This window comes from Lytechinus variegatus, chromosome 12 (genome assembly GCF_018143015.1).
Source record: "Lytechinus variegatus isolate NC3 chromosome 12, Lvar_3.0, whole genome shotgun sequence".
NCBI classification, from domain to species: Eukaryota; Metazoa; Echinodermata; class Echinoidea; order Temnopleuroida; family Toxopneustidae; genus Lytechinus; species Lytechinus variegatus.
The window spans coordinates 2,598,443-2,616,544 of record NC_054751.1 but is presented as its reverse complement, the minus strand read 5'-3'; the positions used below and the strand labels follow the sequence as shown (position 1 = coordinate 2,616,544).

At 36.2% G+C, this 18,102-nt stretch overlaps 1 protein-coding gene across 1 annotated transcript in view; it reads left to right on the top strand.

The window, feature by feature from the left end:
- The first annotated feature begins 3,448 nt into the window (after positions 1 to 3,448).
- LOC121425542 overlaps positions 3,449 to 18,102 on the top strand; it is a 66,410-nt gene continuing 51,756 nt past the window's right edge. Inside the window, 2 exon segments of the mRNA XM_041621621.1 lie at positions 3,449 to 3,607; positions 10,057 to 10,317. Coding sequence (XP_041477555.1) covers positions 10,073 to 10,317 — 245 coding nt within the window. The 5' untranslated portion in view covers positions 3,449 to 3,607; positions 10,057 to 10,072.

The window sequence follows — 18,102 nt, the reverse complement described above, 5'->3', positions numbered from 1 at the left end:
TCATAATCCTACAGATTGTGTCATTTGAAGGAACCTGAAGTTCAATTTTATATTTTTACTTTTTTTACTTCTTATATTGTAATTATTTTAATAATACATGTACGTATCTATTTTTTGATTGACTATAATAATTGTATTAATCTTTTGAGGAATGATTTACTATAAGATATCAAATAACTGTTTAGAATCAAGGAAATAAAAACAGTGCATATATATATGAATAGTCTTTTAAGCAGCTTTGTTATTTATGTTTTAGTGGCATGGAATCAATGGTGGATCTACTAAAAATATATTCCCTAAAATGGTATCATATTCAATCTGGCAGGATCTCCTGAAATGTATGTTCTTTTTATCAGGAACTCTCACAATCATCCACTTTATTGGTTGGGGCTAGGTGCTTAATTGATAAAACACTGAGAAACATGCTTATAGTTGGGCTGTCCAGAATGTCTTTATTCTGTAGTGGTAACGTGTTTATTTGTGCCAAACCGGTGAAGCCCTCTGGGGTTGTATTCTAAACATTGTCTTTTCTTGATGTCATAACTTTTTATAAAAATTGTCCTAAATTTTGTATCTTCCATTTAGCATACACAAAATATAATAATTTACAAATGTGCATAATCCATATAAAACTAAAAAGTTATAAGATTTATGACCCTTGTCTAGCAGATTTAAATATCCTTTAGCACCATAATATCCTGATACCATACCGACTATATGTCAAGCACACAATGATATTATTTAGATTAGATCTTTGAATAAGATTCAATCATCATTCATGACTATTTTCAAAGAAATTTTTTCATGCTTACAAGTAATTAGGCCCTACATTCTAAATCCTCTTTTTCCCCTCTGTTTCCTTTTTCTCTCACTTCTAAAAAAATATCTTCTCAGTTTTCTGTCTCTCTGTATAATTACATAAAAGTGCAGCAAAATATGCGCAGTCGCTCAGTGTCAGCTAATGCATTGAGGATACGCTCTTTCTTTTTACCAGTCTTCCTATTGGTTAGAAGGCGCAATCACACTCAGAACTAACATTAATTTTGATTGGTTTGTCTGGGAAAGATGAGCGGGAACTTACAGAGAATACCGATTTGTGACAATCAAATGTGGACGTACAAAAAAAATGTTTATGTTTTTTGCATGGTCAGACCCACCCCTCCCCCCTTTCAAAACTTTTGCTTAGCACCTGAGGGGGAGGGGAGGTAATAGAGAGAAAAGTTAGGGAGGGGTGAGAAAAAGTAAAGAGTTATGCGTCAGTTTGTGTATGTAAGATGGGGAATTAAGCCGGCCAAGGGATAGAAAGGGGATAGATAGCCCTTTGTAATAAGAGCTACTTGAATAATCCTTGATAAAAGTAAAAAATCAAATGAAACGACCAGTGTCAATTCAATCATGCATAGGATTCAAACTATATTAGGGAATTGGTAATCACACAAATATTTTGGTACCATATAACCGCAAAATGTGATTCAGTACCATGCCAGCAGATGTAACATGTGTGTCAAACATGATCAAAGGCTAACCAATTTGGTAAATAGCTCAAAATCATTATGGTCGGGATAAAAAGGAACTTAACATTAATGGTGGTTAAGATAAAAAAATATATATATCTTGGAGCAATGAAACAACATAGGTTACAAAGCCCGGGTACCAGTGGCGTAGCTACGGGGGGGCCTGGGGGGGCACGTGCCCCCCTGAGATTTGGCGTGCCTGTACCCCCAGGTGCCCCCCCAGAAAAAATTGGCAGAGCAAAAAAAAAAGAAAAGAAAAAAAAGGAGAAAGAAAAAGGAAAAGAAGAAGAAAGACAGAAGAAAAAAGAAGAGGAAAATAAGAATAGGAAGACGACTGAATGAAATAATGTGAGGGGAAGACTTGCAATTAAAAAAAAATCTGTTCATGTTTTCATCTTTTCATTACTATATAAAATTTTTGCCTGTTCGATGGGATTCATATCTTGCTCAATAGGCTGATGTGGAGCAAGTTTTGAAGTCAATATGCAAAACATATTTTAGCTCGGACATCGAGCATTCATTATTTTTTTTTTCATTTACAAATTTAAGTGCTCTGTAAAATGTCCATTTTATGGTCTACATATCAGCATTTTAAGCTCACGCTGCGTGGTCACTTTGTTTGGTTTCCCCAGTTCATATTGTCTACGTGTATTCCATAATGTTCCATTAAACAAATGTATTCAGAATGCCCAGATTTTAGGTCTAAATATTTAACATGCGCAATAGCGTGCATTTTCTTTATTTAAAATGTACTTAAATTATCCAGTTTTACATCAGAATATCAATAATTGTCTGCTCACGCTTCACGATCGCATTATTAATGATACCCAATTGACTATATCATATTTATGACTTACAAAATATGAATAGAGTGTCCCGCTTTTAGGTCTTAAATCTAAATTTTCTTTCTCTCGCGCTTCGCGCTCGCATCAATTGTTTAGTTACATACCTATAACATTGATTAATACAAAAAGTTCTTAGAATGACCATTTTTTTAAGGTCGGAATGTCAAAAAATTTGCTCGCACTTCGCGCTCGCATTATTAAAATATATACCGTCTTCGTGGGTAACTGTAAGCAGTCCTTAACAGGTCCCTTTTCGATAATGCTAGAACAGTTGATAAACATTTCTGTTCGCGCTTGGGGGTACATACGAATCTTGTTCAGGATCACACATAACATTGCCCAGAAAATTAAATTTCAGGAAAAAATACATTAAAGTAAAAAAAAAAAATCGCTCGCGCTTCGCGCTCGCACTTTTTATAAGGCTTATGAGATTATTTTATGTTTATGTTGTTTTATAAGAATAAAACTAACAAGTGACTGATATAGGTGAAGATATAATTTCGGGCCCCGTCCCCTATTGGCGAAAGTCGGGTCCGCCCTTGTGGGCACATACACACACACCGGAAAAATGGCCGGTGCCCCCCCTGAAAAAGCAAGGACCCCCCAGTGCCCCCCTGGGAAAAAATCCTAGCTACGCCACTGCCGGGTACAAAGCAAAGGCTCTTCTAATGTGGCATCTTTCATGTAATCAAGAGAAAACAGCTTTTTTTTACCCATCTCTCCCCAAAAATTTTCATTCCCATCGTCATTTTTAGTATTTTGTGCAATCTTATTGAGCTTCATTCACAACACATGTAATGTTCCACCTTTTCTTGAACATTTGTATTAACGCCGCACTATGTTTTCCCCTTTCGATTTGTCCTTTCAGAGACACAATATATTAGGTAATGTCGTCTCTGGCTTTGTTTACAATTTCTAATGTGGCATCTTTCATGTAATCAAGAGAAAACAGCTTTATTTACCCATCTCTCCCCCAAAATTTTCATTCCCATCGTCATTTTTAGTATTTTGTGCAATCTTATTGAGCTTCATTCACAACACATGTAATGTTCCACCTTTTCTTGAACATTTGTATTAACGCCGCACTATGTTTTCCCCTTTCGATTTGTCCTTTCAGAGACACAATATATTAGGTAATGTCGTCTGTGACTTTGTTTACAATTTTATGCTCGGAAATATCTACATTTCTCGGGGGAAAGAAGACTGTTATTAACAATGGCATGAATATTGTGATGTTATGAATATCAGGTGAGAATCTCCTTTGAAAAATCAAAATACTTCATGTGTCATTTTTTACTAATTTTGTTGTTAAATTGATGTCGACTCCGTACTTTCTTTACTGTGTGTGAATGATTTGCATGAATGGGTACGGTACGGTACCGATAGGCGATATGAGCCAAAAAGCGCCGCGCAAAACTGCTCTGTCTCGCTGCTGCGCCCAGCGCCAGCGGCAAGTCGGGGCTAACGTTAACCCAGGGAGCTCCGATCCCTCCCGCCCGCGTACTCACGGGACTAGCGTGATTTATGGTCGAAATATTTCTCCAAATGAATTGTGAAAATAGAAATTATGCACTTACCACGATTATATGGATGAAATGAAGGGGCCAAATCGTGGTTTTGGGAACCACTCGTAGACGTAGATTTGCGTACGCGCACTTGTGTACAAAGTGAATGGAGGTGGAAATAGGGAACCGTGCGTGTGACTTAATAAAGCGCTGCTGTATGAAGTGAACGATGGTTCCCTATATCACGATAATGCCGATGAAGGTCTAACGAGTGGCAGTTTCCTTACATCTGGGCACAAACTGGAACCTCAAAAAAACGAAAAGTTCTCTCCTACCCCCGTCTACTCTCGATCAGCTATTTTTGTTATGATTCGTAACAAAATGGCCGATCGAGACGGGGGGGGGGGAGCTCCCTGGGTTAGGCTAACGTTAGACAGCCGGGGCCCGTTTCTCAACACCTGGACAAGTTAGTCACTTTATCCACCAACTGCCGAGTTATGGTAGTTACAATCTTACTCATGTTCATGCTTACTAAACCTGTTTCACGAAAGGCTTCCTAACATGACTAGAATAACTTGATATCGATACTATCGGTAAAAAAGGCAGACCAGACCAGACGTAGCCTTCATCACAAAAAGTCAAAATAGCATAATTTTCAAAAAGAAAAATTATGAAAAAATTGCAAATAGTGTGATGAATTGGGAAACACATCTTTTCAAAATAATAATACAGGTAAATTATGCAAAATGACGTACATATTTAGACCATGAAGACTGGATCAATCAATTTGCTGAGAAAATTAAATTATGACTAAAAATCACTTGGAAGTTGAAATGGGTACCCCCGAGATGTCAAATTTTAATAGTTTACAAAAATAAACCATTACAGTTTTCTTTGTAAAATGATGATAATTACACGTTATTTTATGATTCCAAACATCAAAATATAATTTAACATCAACTTTTTAAAATCTTTGATTCTGAAACATACGATTTGACAAATACTATGCAGAAATTAAAGATAAAATTTGTCCAACTGTTAATAGGGGTCTGAAAAAGACAAATACGAGTTCAGTTGTAGATGGCCTGACGTGGTAGAATCTTTACTGATTAAATTATTTTACTATTTCAAAATGGTTCCCCTTCAAAATGAATGGTTTTGTGGTGTTTTTCCAACAGTTTTTTCTATGTGTTACAATTATCATTGAAAGCATTATCCCACTTGTTTTGTGATGTAATTTCAACCTCTATGATTGATTACATAAGATTATAATTTTCAAATTTCCAAGCACTTATGCAAGTCATAGTCTACCCACGTGATGCCACTACATCACTATAAAGAAAGAAGTTATGACAGGTTCGGAGGTGTCATAGTGAGGTTGTTTTACGTTTACCCGAACTTGGCAAAGAGGGCTTTGTGAAACAGCGGACAGGTAGCTCACTATCTCTGATATAGTCAAGAAGTTAGACTTATGACGGTGTTGAGAAACGGGCCCCCAGGAGTCGACCGTGCAAAAAGACAGAAACACGGAACTGGGGTAGATTGGGGTCTCAATAGTAATCTTAATAAACTGTGGAAACAGAAAATATGCACTTACCACGATTATATGGTTGATCAGGTCTATGTTGAGAAACGGGCCCCAGGAGTCGACCGTGCAAAACGACAGAAACACGGGACTGGGGTAGATTGGGGTCTCAATAGTAATCTTAAACTGTGGAAACAGAAATTATGCACTTACCACGATTAATGATCAGGTCTATCGTGACACACAAATCCTGACATCGAGGCACAGACTGGAACTTCAGAAAAATTAAAAGTTCTGTCATGATACCTCTCCTTCTTTCAAAATTCAAGACAAAATGGCCGATTGAGACAGAGGTTATATATATATTTTTTTTTTGAGGTTACAGGCTTTTGATTTTAGAGACAATGGACATTGATTACATTTTTTAGGAGGGATGAGCAGCTGAGGGTAAAATATGTATGCAGCATTGTATGCAATTTATTACAAGTATCAAGAAGGATCAAAATTAAGCTTTGATATATTCTTAAATGCATTCCTTAGATTTGTATGCATACATTGTATTACAAAAGCCCTGATTGAGCTCTCTTTTTCTTTAAGAAAAACAAATAAATAAATTCAGATTATAGAGTAAAATCATTGCACATAAATGCACACAATTTTCTTACACATACTTCCATACTATTATGAAACAAAACAAAAAATTAGCAATATTTTGTGGAAAAGAACTTAAAGGAGAGTGAAACCTTTGCAATAAGATAGCTTGTGTGAAAACAGAAAAATCAAAGAAACAGATCAACAAAATTTTGAGAAAAAACGGACAAATAATGAGAAAGTTACGAGCATTTGAATATTGCAATCACTAATACTATGGAGATCCTCACATTGGCAATGCGACAAAGATGTGTGATGTCACTTGTGAACAACTCTCCCCATTACTTTGGTATATATTTCACTTAAAGGACAAGTCCACCTCAACAAAAACTTGATTTGAATAAAAAGAGAAAAATTCATCAAAATCGGATGTAAAATAAGAAAATTATGATATTTTAAAGTTTCACTTCATTTCACAAAACATTTATATGCACATCTCTGTTAGTATGCAAATGAGGGAACTGATGACATCACTCACTCACTATTTCGTTTTTATTTTATTAAATGAAATATGAAATATTTTGATTTTCTCATCATTGCCATGTAAAATGAAGTTTCATTCAGGACTCCCTGAACACGTAGAATTCCATTATTTTAACATTTTGTGGTTCAGGCAAGGAGGTCCTAATCGTCAAATTCATAAAAATTGAAATATTGTCAAACAATAAAAAAAAAAAAAATAGTGAGTGAGTGACATCATCAACTCTCTCATTTGGATATAACTGGCTCGTTCATATAACTTTTTTGTTGAAAATAAGCGAAACTTGGAAATGTCATAACTTTCTTATCTGTACATCCGATTTTGATGAAATTTTCAGCATTGAGCCAGTTACATCAAAATGAGAGAGTCGATGACATCACTCACTCACTATTTCTTTTGTTTTTTATTGTTTGAATTATACAATTTTTCAATTTTTACGAATTTGATGATTAGGACCTCTTTGCCTGAAGCACAAAATGTTAAAATAATGGAATTCCACGTGTTCAGGGAGTCCTGAATGAAACTTCATTTCACATGACAATGACAAGAAAATCAAAATATTTCATATTTCATATAATAAAATACAAAAGAAATAGTGAGTGAGTGATGTCATCGGTTCCCTCATTTGCATACCGACCGACATGTGCATATCACTGTTTTGTGAAATGAAGCGAAACTTTAAAATGTCATAACTGTCTTATTTTACATCCAATTTAGACTGTGGGATGGACAAGGAAAATGTCTCTAGTTTTTCATTTCCGTGGGGCGGCAAATACAACCACGGTTGTTGGACATGATAATATGTAAAATATTATGAGTGAATACATGCACAATGTTGCCATCGGTAAATTTTGCTCCTGACCTCAAAATTAAAATAATAATATGCAAAATCGTACTATTGATTCGACTGGAAATTCCGCCATTCACCCCGTGTGTTAAGGACTTCCGTGAACGCGCGCAAGCGTGCACAATGCATGTAACCTCGTTCGCGTTTTATTTTTTTATTATTTGCTGTACATGGTATACGTATATACAGAATATACGATGGCGGATAAGATGTCGTCGTCTTCGTCGTGTTTTGACAGCGAAAATGACGATTTATCACTAGCAAATATATGCTACATGCACGTCTTACCCAAGGAAAGAGGGCCAGTAAATTCCTTTCAAGTAAAGAGCTAGAACAAATTTAAGCCTTTGCTGCATTTGTTGATGTAGACTACCTGGGACTTCAGAATAAAAATAGCTATTCGTGCAGCAGAGAAGTTTGCGATTGACTTGCATGCAACCCGGCCCATCCCAGGGAGCAGTGGCTTAACAGTGCAGGGGGGGGGAAGCTATCCCCCCTGGCGGATTTCACCGGGAACTTAAAGGGGAAAAAAGAAAAGGGGGAGAATGAAAGGGGAAAAGAGAAAAGGGGGAGAATGAAAGGGAAAGGGGAAAAAGAGGAACTGAAAAGGAAAGAAAGAAGAACAGATAGATTGTCATGAAAAGGTGATTTTTATTTTTTTTTAAATAAGCATGCAAAATCATAAACAAAATCTTGTTTACCGTGGCGTACAGACCAAGAAAAAAAAAGGAAAAGGAAAGAGAGAAGGGTGAAAAATATGTTATCTTCTTTAACATTATGTCAAAATCTGAATTGGATTTTTGTAATAAAAATGTATAATTTTTTGCTCACTCGCATTGTTTTTTTTACCCGATACACCATATCGCCCCTCAAAATGTTGCCTCATGATGCCATTGCCTGCCCCCCCCCCCTTTTGAGAAGCAAAATACTAAAATTTGTAATGTAAATATGCCATTAAAACAAAGGTGTGCCCCCTCTTTTGAAATTGAAGACCCTTTTTTTCGTGTACGAAATATACTTCATTTGTGGGTGAAAACCTTTATTTTTTTTGCTTGTCAATTGGTTGAAAAACTTTTTTGGGATCTGCCCCTGATAAGACCGGAGATTTTTTTGCTCTTGCCCCTCCTGCATGGCCACCGACCCGTTACGCTCCTGCCCAGCCCGACCAGCATTGCAGCAAGATCCGAATGGATCAAACTAACGTTATAGATGTAACGCGTTACATCTTGCTCAGAGCCAGGTCAAACATCGTTCGTATCACCAGCATTCCAGCAATCAAGCTATCGAAGGTGAAAAAGATACAGAGGATGATTTTGAGATGGTGATCCTTGTTATAGCGATCTTTGTCCATGCCAAAATTGTTTCACTTTGTGCTTTTGCATTTCATTCTCTACAAAAGTGAAGCAGTACAAGCTTTGATGATTTTTGTATAGGTCTAGATTTCTTAATTGAATCGATACATAATGTGACTCATGTCATGACTTACTTCACCGCCACATTTACAAGCCTATGAATAGAAGACGAAGTAAGTCATGAGTCACATTATTCATCGACTCAATTAAGAAATCTAGATGTAGACCTATACAAAAATCATCAAAGTTTGCACCGCTTCACTTTTGCAGAGAGTGAAATGCAAGAGCACAAAGTGAAAACAAATTACCTTCGATCGTTTGATTGCTCAATGCTGGTGATATACGAACGATGTTTGACCTGGCTCTGGGCAAGATGTAAAAGCGGTAGGCCTACATCGAACATCTATATTTATTTTGATCCATTCGGATCTTGCTGAAATGCTGGTCGGACGTCGGGCTGGTCTCCCGGGGCCGGGCTGCATGCAAGTCAATCGCAAACTTCTCTGCTGCACGAATAGCTATTTTTATTCTGAAGTCCCAGGTAGTCTACGTCAACGAATGCAGCAAAGGCTTAAATTTGTTCTAGCTCTTTACTTGAAAGGAATTTACTGGCCCTCTTTCCTTGGGTAAGACGTGCATGTAGCATATATTTGCTAGTGATAAATCGTCATTTTCGCTGTCAAAACACGACGAAGACGACGACATCTTATCCGCCATCGTACATTCTATATAACGTATATCATGTACAGCGAATAAAAAATAAAACGCGAACGAGGTTACATGCATTGTGCACGCTTGCGCGCGTTCACGGAAGTCCTTAACACACGGGGTGAATGGCGGAATTTCCAGTCGAATCAATGGTACGATTTTGCATATTATTATTTTAATTTTGAGGTCAGGAGCAAAATTTACCGATGGCAACATTGTGCATGTATTCACTCATAATATTTTACATATTATCATGTCCAAGAACCGTGGTTGTATTTGCCGCCCCACGGAAAGTCACAATTTTAGCGACCATCCCACAGTCTAATTTTGATGAAATTTTCAGTGTTATGCTTGTTGAATTTTTCTCTTTTTATTCGAATCAAGATTTTGTTGGGGTGGACTTGTCCTTTATTAGTGGGAATCCTGCTGTAAGGTGCTTTGCATCTTGTCAGTTCAACTTTCCTGTGTTGTCCATTAGAAATGCGAATATTATTAATAAAAAGCCGCTTGCAGGATTCACGCAGAAAAGAATTGGCTCGGACAGTTGGACTTGACAAAATGCCTGGATTTATATTATTAAAAACATCCAACAATCAAAGTAATCATTTTGAATATTCTCTTTATACAGAGATATGAGGTGATTAATGAGGTTTCTGAGGTCAATCCTGGAGGTCATCCTGCAACCCAATCACCCTACCCCTGGGATCCATTCCCAGGGAGATAGTGGGATGGCTACATGGGATGGAGATACCCCAACCTTAATCCCTCCTGGTCCTGCCCTGTCACCCTGGATCAACCTCCAAAAGGCACAGACTGCTCATTGCAACATGGGACATAGAGGAAACACCATGCTCAATACCCCATTCAAAACAACCTTCAACCAATTCAAGTATGTATAATTCATTTCAGTAATTCAATTTGCTGTCCTATTTCTGGCAACTTGTGGTACTCATGGGAATCAAAGCTTTTTCTTCAATGTGATTCTGTTATAATTTCATCATTTTGCCAAATAAATAAAAATGCTACTTCTATTTTGACTGCCGCTTCTGCTGCTGCTGCTGTACATAACAACATAGTAAAGGGCAGAGTTATTTGAGAAATGCATGCAATGATCAAGGGGGGAAAATACATGGGGGCTCAGGCAATTATGCTCCCGAAATGCTGATAAGGGCCCTGGAAAATCTTCTTTCACTACAATGTTAAAGCTTATCCAGTGTTTCAGATAATAGGCATTAGTAACCCCCAAAATAAAAAATACTTAATAAAAAAAAACGATTTCAGTACTAGACTAGCCCATGTGTCTATCTGCATGTAGATGTATATAGGCAATCATCCCCCCAAACTTGCACCCAAAATCACATTCCATCCTACAATGGCTTGTCTCCCAAAGTAGGTAGGATTTAAAGGCGTCTTGTCTCCGGGAAAGATCGAGACCTCGGCAATATTGAACTTACATCAACAGGATAGACGTATCCCCATTCTCTGATACGGGCGCAGGATTGGAGCTGTGATTTTCCTCATTGCTTTCTCTTTCATCTATCTCCCTTCTAGGTATATTTTCAGTATTAAAGCCCTGGTTTTAACTTTTTAGACACACCTACTCGACTTCAAATCCAAGTACCTTAATTCGAAAAAAAAGAAATGGAGAAGAAAAAGAGAGAACAGAAAAAGAAAAAAAAAGAAAGAAATAAATGAAATCAATATTTGAATTATTATTCATACAATTTTTTTTATAAAGAAAGGAAAATTGAAAAATATTTATGATGGTGAAAAAGTCAAATTGACTGGTTTGCCAAATGAAAAGAAGCCCCCCCCCCCTGCACAGATGCAATTAAAGCAGTGTTCTGCTTTGTTAGGCTTCTGTAACTCAAAATTCAATTTCAGGGGAGAGAGATGATGCGAAGATGACAGCATATGACAAAGTAAAACAAGGAAAAAAACATGATCATTAATATCTAACTCAAGGGGCAGGCATTCATGCATGACATATTGCCCATCTGTTTTCAATACAGTCTTATTTCAGACTGAGTTTTGATACCTTGTTATATCATGGAAACCGACTTTGCTACTTATGTTCAATGTTTGTATTACATACGATAGGATTGTGGAGTTGCATAATTCAATTTTTCTTCCAATAATTCTACAATATTTGAAGAGTAAATAAAAAATAAATTGCCTGGAATTAGCCTATGTCTGTGATGGATTTGATAAGGTGATTTTGGAAGACGTCCACTAGTGTCTGAAATTTCCCTCAGAAATTGCCATGAAGGATTTCAAGGAATTCTCTGGTCTATTTTTCTTTGCCGGATTCTCTCAACTGTGGAGTTTATTTCAGCTGGGATTTGTGGTTATAGGGTTCTCCAACATGTGAATTCACTTTGGTAATAATGATAAAGAATGATAATGTATATTAATTTGTGATCAAAATCCTTGTTTCTTGAAGAATGGATGGATAATTGGATCATTTTGAATTGATCAAGTGTACAACAGGATTGATATTGCTACATGGAGATAAGGCTTAGTTTAAATTGCATATTCTGATGGAAGTCTCTTCAAAAGACTTGTATTCTGTGAGATGGCAAACTCTAAAAAGGTATTTATCACTTTTTCTTCAATGTACATGTATTACATGCAGGATAATGCATTGTAATTGATGGTGTGTCCTAGATCTGGTTGTTAAGATCTTGGGTCAAACTCACTTTTCTGTGACAAGTGGTGGGTGGGCTTTAAACTTTAAGTATTAAAAAGGGAAAATACATGTAGTGTCATGGAATGCCCTCCTGACATAACCATGAGCCGTATTTGCATTTTTCATGTTTTCAATGTATGTAGTATTTTGTCTTTTCCAGGGACTGATACAAAGCACAGTTATATACCCTTTTTACACAGGATTTTCTTAGCCCCTGACTATCGCTAACCCCGTACTATCCTTAACCCCGTACTATTTTTTTTTCCTTTTCACATGTATGCCAAATTGTTATTGCTAACCCCGGATAAGGAATGCTTGCTTTTCACACACGAAACTCGCTAACCCCGGACTAGTGGAAGCTCATGCTTTAAATACATTTGTCGATCATTCGTAGTACAAGTACTTCACTCGTACACTTTTTACACACGCTAACATTTCCTTAACCCCGTACTATAGGTGGGGCTAAATTGCCATAATTTAGCCCCACCTATAGTACGGGGTTAAGGTTTATAGCCCACTTTCGTTTTACACTAGCGATCTTAACCCCGTACTATCGCTCTTAGCACCGCAATTGCTGGGATAACCCTGCTTTTTTGCAGGGCCAAATAATCCCGTACTAAAGGTGGGGTTAGCCCACTTTGCAAAAATGCTGTGTAAAAAGAAAGTGGGCTAAGCTTAACCCCGTACTATAGGTGGGGCTAAATGGCAATTTAGCCCCACCTATTGTACGGGGTTAAGGAAATTTTAGCGTGTGTAAAAAGGGTATAAGACATTTATAGCTAGTCCAAATTTACAATAGGTGTGTCTTCAGGTGCTTTTTGTAAAGATCAAGTGAGGTAGTTCTGGGAGTTGGAGGGATTAAAGACATGGGGCAGAGATTAAAAAAGAATTGATGCCAGCCTGTTTAATGTGTGTGCTTCTTATATTCTAGCCTTTGGAAATTTGATTTTAAAATGCATGAAATATGGAGCCTTATACTTCTAAAGATACCAATGTCTAGCAGTTGTCTTGATCTTTCCAACCATGTATTTTTCTATCAATGATTAACCTATGTTGTAAGGCTGTGGAAATTATAAAGTTTGAAGTCGATATTCTCTAAAATGGGTTTCAGATGACTACCAACAATATGGTTTGAAATACTTCCTTAATTTTCAACCAACTCTCACAAAAATTAAGTAAAGATGTGAAAGACATATTTTTTGTGTGTACACGTGTGAAATCCTGTTGCAATGGCAGGGTGCTACATAAGCACTTGTCCGATTGCCCAGGGCAAGTAAAAGTTAGAGTCGGGCAAGTGTTTTGAAGTAGAGACCAAAGTACAGTACTTGCCCGAATTGGGCAATCAAAATTCTCACTGTAGAATGACCAAAATAAGGGTCGATATGATATGATAGTTTGGTCATGGCAGATAGATCAGTTCATGTCAGAGAGACAAAAGTCAATGGTTTATAAAACCGAAAAACTTTCTTTTGGGCAAGTGAAATAGATTTTGGGACAAGTATATTCCAACTATTTGAAAATTTATTTGCCCGACTGGGCAAGTGCTTCTAAAAAGTTATGTACATGTAGCACCCTGCAATGGTATAAAATGCATATGGCCCAAATCCAGCAAATTCATCGCAGATCAAACTGCATTCCCATTGCTCATGAAATCTGGCACAAACCTTTACCTTGGGGTAAAGACATCAAGAGTCATTTTCCAAATATGTTGGAAACTGCGTCCCCATGGTAATGACATACATGTAGGACGGGGGTTTAGTTTTCATGGTGTTACATTACTATCATTAATAGTAGGCTATAGTTATTCTAGTATTAATTTCTGTCTCAATTGCATAGCAGAGTGAGACTATAGGCACCGCTTTTCCGATGGCAACAGCAGTGGCAGCGACGTCAACACCAAATCTTAACCAAAGGTTAAGTTTTTTAAATGACATAACTTAAAAAGTATATGGACCCAGTTCATGAAACTTGGACATACTGTAAGGTTAATCAAGTATAACTGAACATCCTGCTTGAGTTTCAGGTCACATGACCAAGGTCACAGGTCATTTAGGGTCAGTGAACTTACCATGTTGGGGTATTCAATATCAAAATCTTGACCTAAGGTTAAGTTTTTGAAATTTCATCATTACTTCAAAAGTATATGGACCTACATGTACGTCACATGATCAAGATGAAATGTCATTTAGGGTCAATGAACGTTATATGAATGGTGTTTTTTGTGAATAATTATTTTATACATGTAGTACTTAATTTTCAAAGTTAGCACTGCTACTTTAGGGAATCGCATGATGCAGGTGAGACTCCCAGAGGCGAGCCACTTGTTGAATATATACATGTACATGTATGCAATAACTTTGTTAAACAAATATTAGTTTTTGAACTGTAGTTTGTCATACATGTATTATAATTACAGATAACACTACTAATGTGTTTTTTAAAAAATATTTGCAAGTGAAAACTGCCATCTTTGGCTAAATTGTTGTACTCAATTATGATATGGATGCTTTAAAGAGTATAATCTTTGTTTTAGTTTTGTTCAATTTGCTTGTTTTGATTGGGGTAAAATCACAATTGTACCATGTGACTACCCCTTTCTTGTTTACAAGGTATTTTGTAACCCAGTATTCATGTAGTTATTTTACCTACCGGTACTTGGTACATGCATCACTCTATTAACCATGGTAATACCAGAGATTCATTCATCTAGAGATACATGTACTGTCGGGATGGAATTAGGTGCCTCTGTTGAAGTTTGTTGAACCGTGTCCTTTTTAGTGGGATTTTGTATGCATTTCGAGATCTCCTCATCTATATGTATGTAGCCTATTCAAGATACCCTGGATTACTGGAGGTAGTAGCATATAATAAAAATGATATTAACAAAAGTCTAAATCCAGTCATGCTCTACTAGATTTAGCTGCCTTGGGTGGATTACACAAAATAATGCTAAACTCAAAGTATGGAAGGAAAATTATATCCAATTAAATATCAAAAATTTTGATATTTTTACTAAAGACTTACGATTAACATGAAGGCTTAAAAAGTGTTTTACACATTTATCTATAGGTTTAAAGAGAGGGATATGTCTACATGTACTTAGAAGAACTGTGTAAAAGAAGATGAGGATGATGACATCATCACCCGTGAATGGGGTGGAGACTGTTCAAAGCAAATATTGATAAAGCTCTTTTCTCAATATTGTACAAGGGCCAGGAATTCGATACATCATGTTCTGTATATTACAGGTCTACAGAAGCACTTTGAATGTTAACCAGTTGAATTACAAAATTCTCTAAATCCCAAAGATAATAACTTGGGCTATTTGTTTCCAGTACACGTTAACTGCTTACATGAAGACCATGAAAGTGAAAATGAATTGAAATAAAATGAACATCCTGACTAACTTTAATTTTCAAATTGCTAACAATTGACATTGGCCCAAATATACAAAAGTGGTTTTGAAAACCCATGGTTGAGTCCATGGTTTATGCAGATTTCCTGTATAAATTATGCTTATTTTACCATATATATTAAAAAAATGTCCAACGCTGATGCGCGCTCTTGTTACATTGCGCCAAATTGATGCCTGTTGCCATGGTTATCCACGCTGTTTTATTAATGAGTCCACTGCTTAGAATTGATGTGTTCACTCTTCAAACAGTGGACTCATGAATGAAATAGCGTATCCTTGGTAACAGGCATCAATTTGGCGCACTGACAACAGTGAACATCAGCATTGGGCATTTTATGCGCTTGATACATGCTAAATTCAGCGTAATTTCTATAGGAAATCTGCCAAACCCATGGGTTTTCTACATGTAAACCACCTTTGTGAATTTGGGCCTTTATTTCACACAATCAGTCTTGCACAGGGCACTTAGGACAATTTTACTTTGTAATTTAGACACTTTTACCGAGATATAAACTTATTTTTATTTTCACTGTACCAATATATTGCCACAAAATCCCATGAGAATAGTTTGGGAAGTGGGAAGGAGCTAAAGTCTCTTTAAATATAATGCTATGTGCATTAAACCTGTGAAGGTGTGTTTGATTTGTTTTGTTGATCAATACCATAGCAGTGTGGTCTGAACTAATATTGGATCAAGATCTTAGCCCAAGGCAAGAGATGATGACTTGCTGAAAATTATCCTCCTTGGTACATACATGTACATGTAGGCTAATCAAGGACTGGTTCTCTAGGTTTATCACACGTTAAACCATTCTAGAGGATACCCATTGTTCTCAGGCTTTTCTGAATTGTAACCCACTAGATTCTATTTGCAAGACAGTACATTTCAGTTTGATTGTTCTTGAGCCATGTGTGGCACTGACATACATGTAACTTCCATTTCTTATCTGTGATCTACAGCTAGAGAAATTAATATTTGCCGTTCTTTGCAAAAATTAATGCGGTAAATTATTTTGTTTCTCTTTTTTTAATGCTGTACTTCTAACCAATTTTCATAATTTCATTAGATTGTGAAAGTGATTTGAACAAGGATTCCTCTGTGTGTATCATTGTTGAAAGCATTTCATTCTTCTACAGGAATACCCAATGATGTGTTGATGCAGTGACTAACATACATATTGTCTGCAGACATATTCTGTTAAACATGCACTCTATCAGAAATCAACAAGTGGGTCTGTAGGATAGTCTATCGCAACCCCAACTTATATTAAACAATTTCTGTACACCTCAGATAGTCTAATCAATTCAGACATCTTTTGATAGAGGCGAATTTTGCTTCTGCAAACTAGCAGTGGCAGTCATTGGCTTGTGATATATTTGTACTATTGATATTCCAAGGATGTTTCACTTTTGAGGCAGTTTGCCGTGCCAGATAAAGAAAAATATCCATGTATTTTATATGAATCTAGGAAACAGAGGAAAACATCATAATGGGCTTAACAGGTAAGATTATTATTTGGATATTTACCAACAAAATATAATTTGTGAGATTCTTATTTCCAAAGCGGTACCGAGGCTGAAAATGATATGATTTCAACAGATGAGGTGAAATTAGACAAACAAAAGATTGACAATTTCATCCGAATCGGACAAGGAATATAACAAAATTTATTTGACTATGAAGTCTTGGTGTTCAGTTCCCTGCATATCTTTATAGAGTTCAGTATATGCATTGAACAAGCTGATGATGTCATATCACCTCTTATTCTTTTCTTTTTTATTATATGAAATCATATTTATTTAAAGTTTTTTCCACCTAGGATTAAAAAAAAAGATTTACAAAGTTTGTAAGATAATCATTGCTGCAACTTATTTTGTTACAAGGATCACATATCTTGCAAACCTGTATGAAAATACATGATTTCATAAATTACATAAGAAAGTAGAAAGTGGGGACATGGTATTATCACAATATCAGCCCACCTATTGAATATTCATGTTGGCATCCATATATTCTTGTTTATCACAAAATATTGCTACACTTTAAAATTCAATAAATATGTTATTTGTTATCAGATCTTGATGAAATTTTCAGCATTTTGCTTGAGGAATAATTATTTTCAACCTGGAGTACCCTTTAATCATGTGATCAGTGTCTTTATATTATAAATAATACATTTTTAAAAGATTTTTATGATTCTAGAGGTAATTGCATTTTGTGAGTGGTGATTGACCAGGGATGCTTATCTTAATCACATGATTAAGATTTGATCAAACCTCTATTATCTTTGGCCTGTATTCTGAAGTCTTATTATTAAAGGCCATGGTATATTTATTGGAAGCCAAAATTATTTTGCATTTCCTATCTTTACTTGATTTTCCCTTATGTATAAAGGAGAACTAAATTTATTTCAGTTATGATAAATGATTAGTCTCAAATGAGCTGACAAATTGAACTTGTACTGTTAAAGGGGAATGAAACCTTTGGAACAAATAGGCTTGTGTAGAAACAGAAAAATCAAAGAATAAAGAAAGTTTGAGGAAAATCGGACAAATAATGAGAAAGTTAT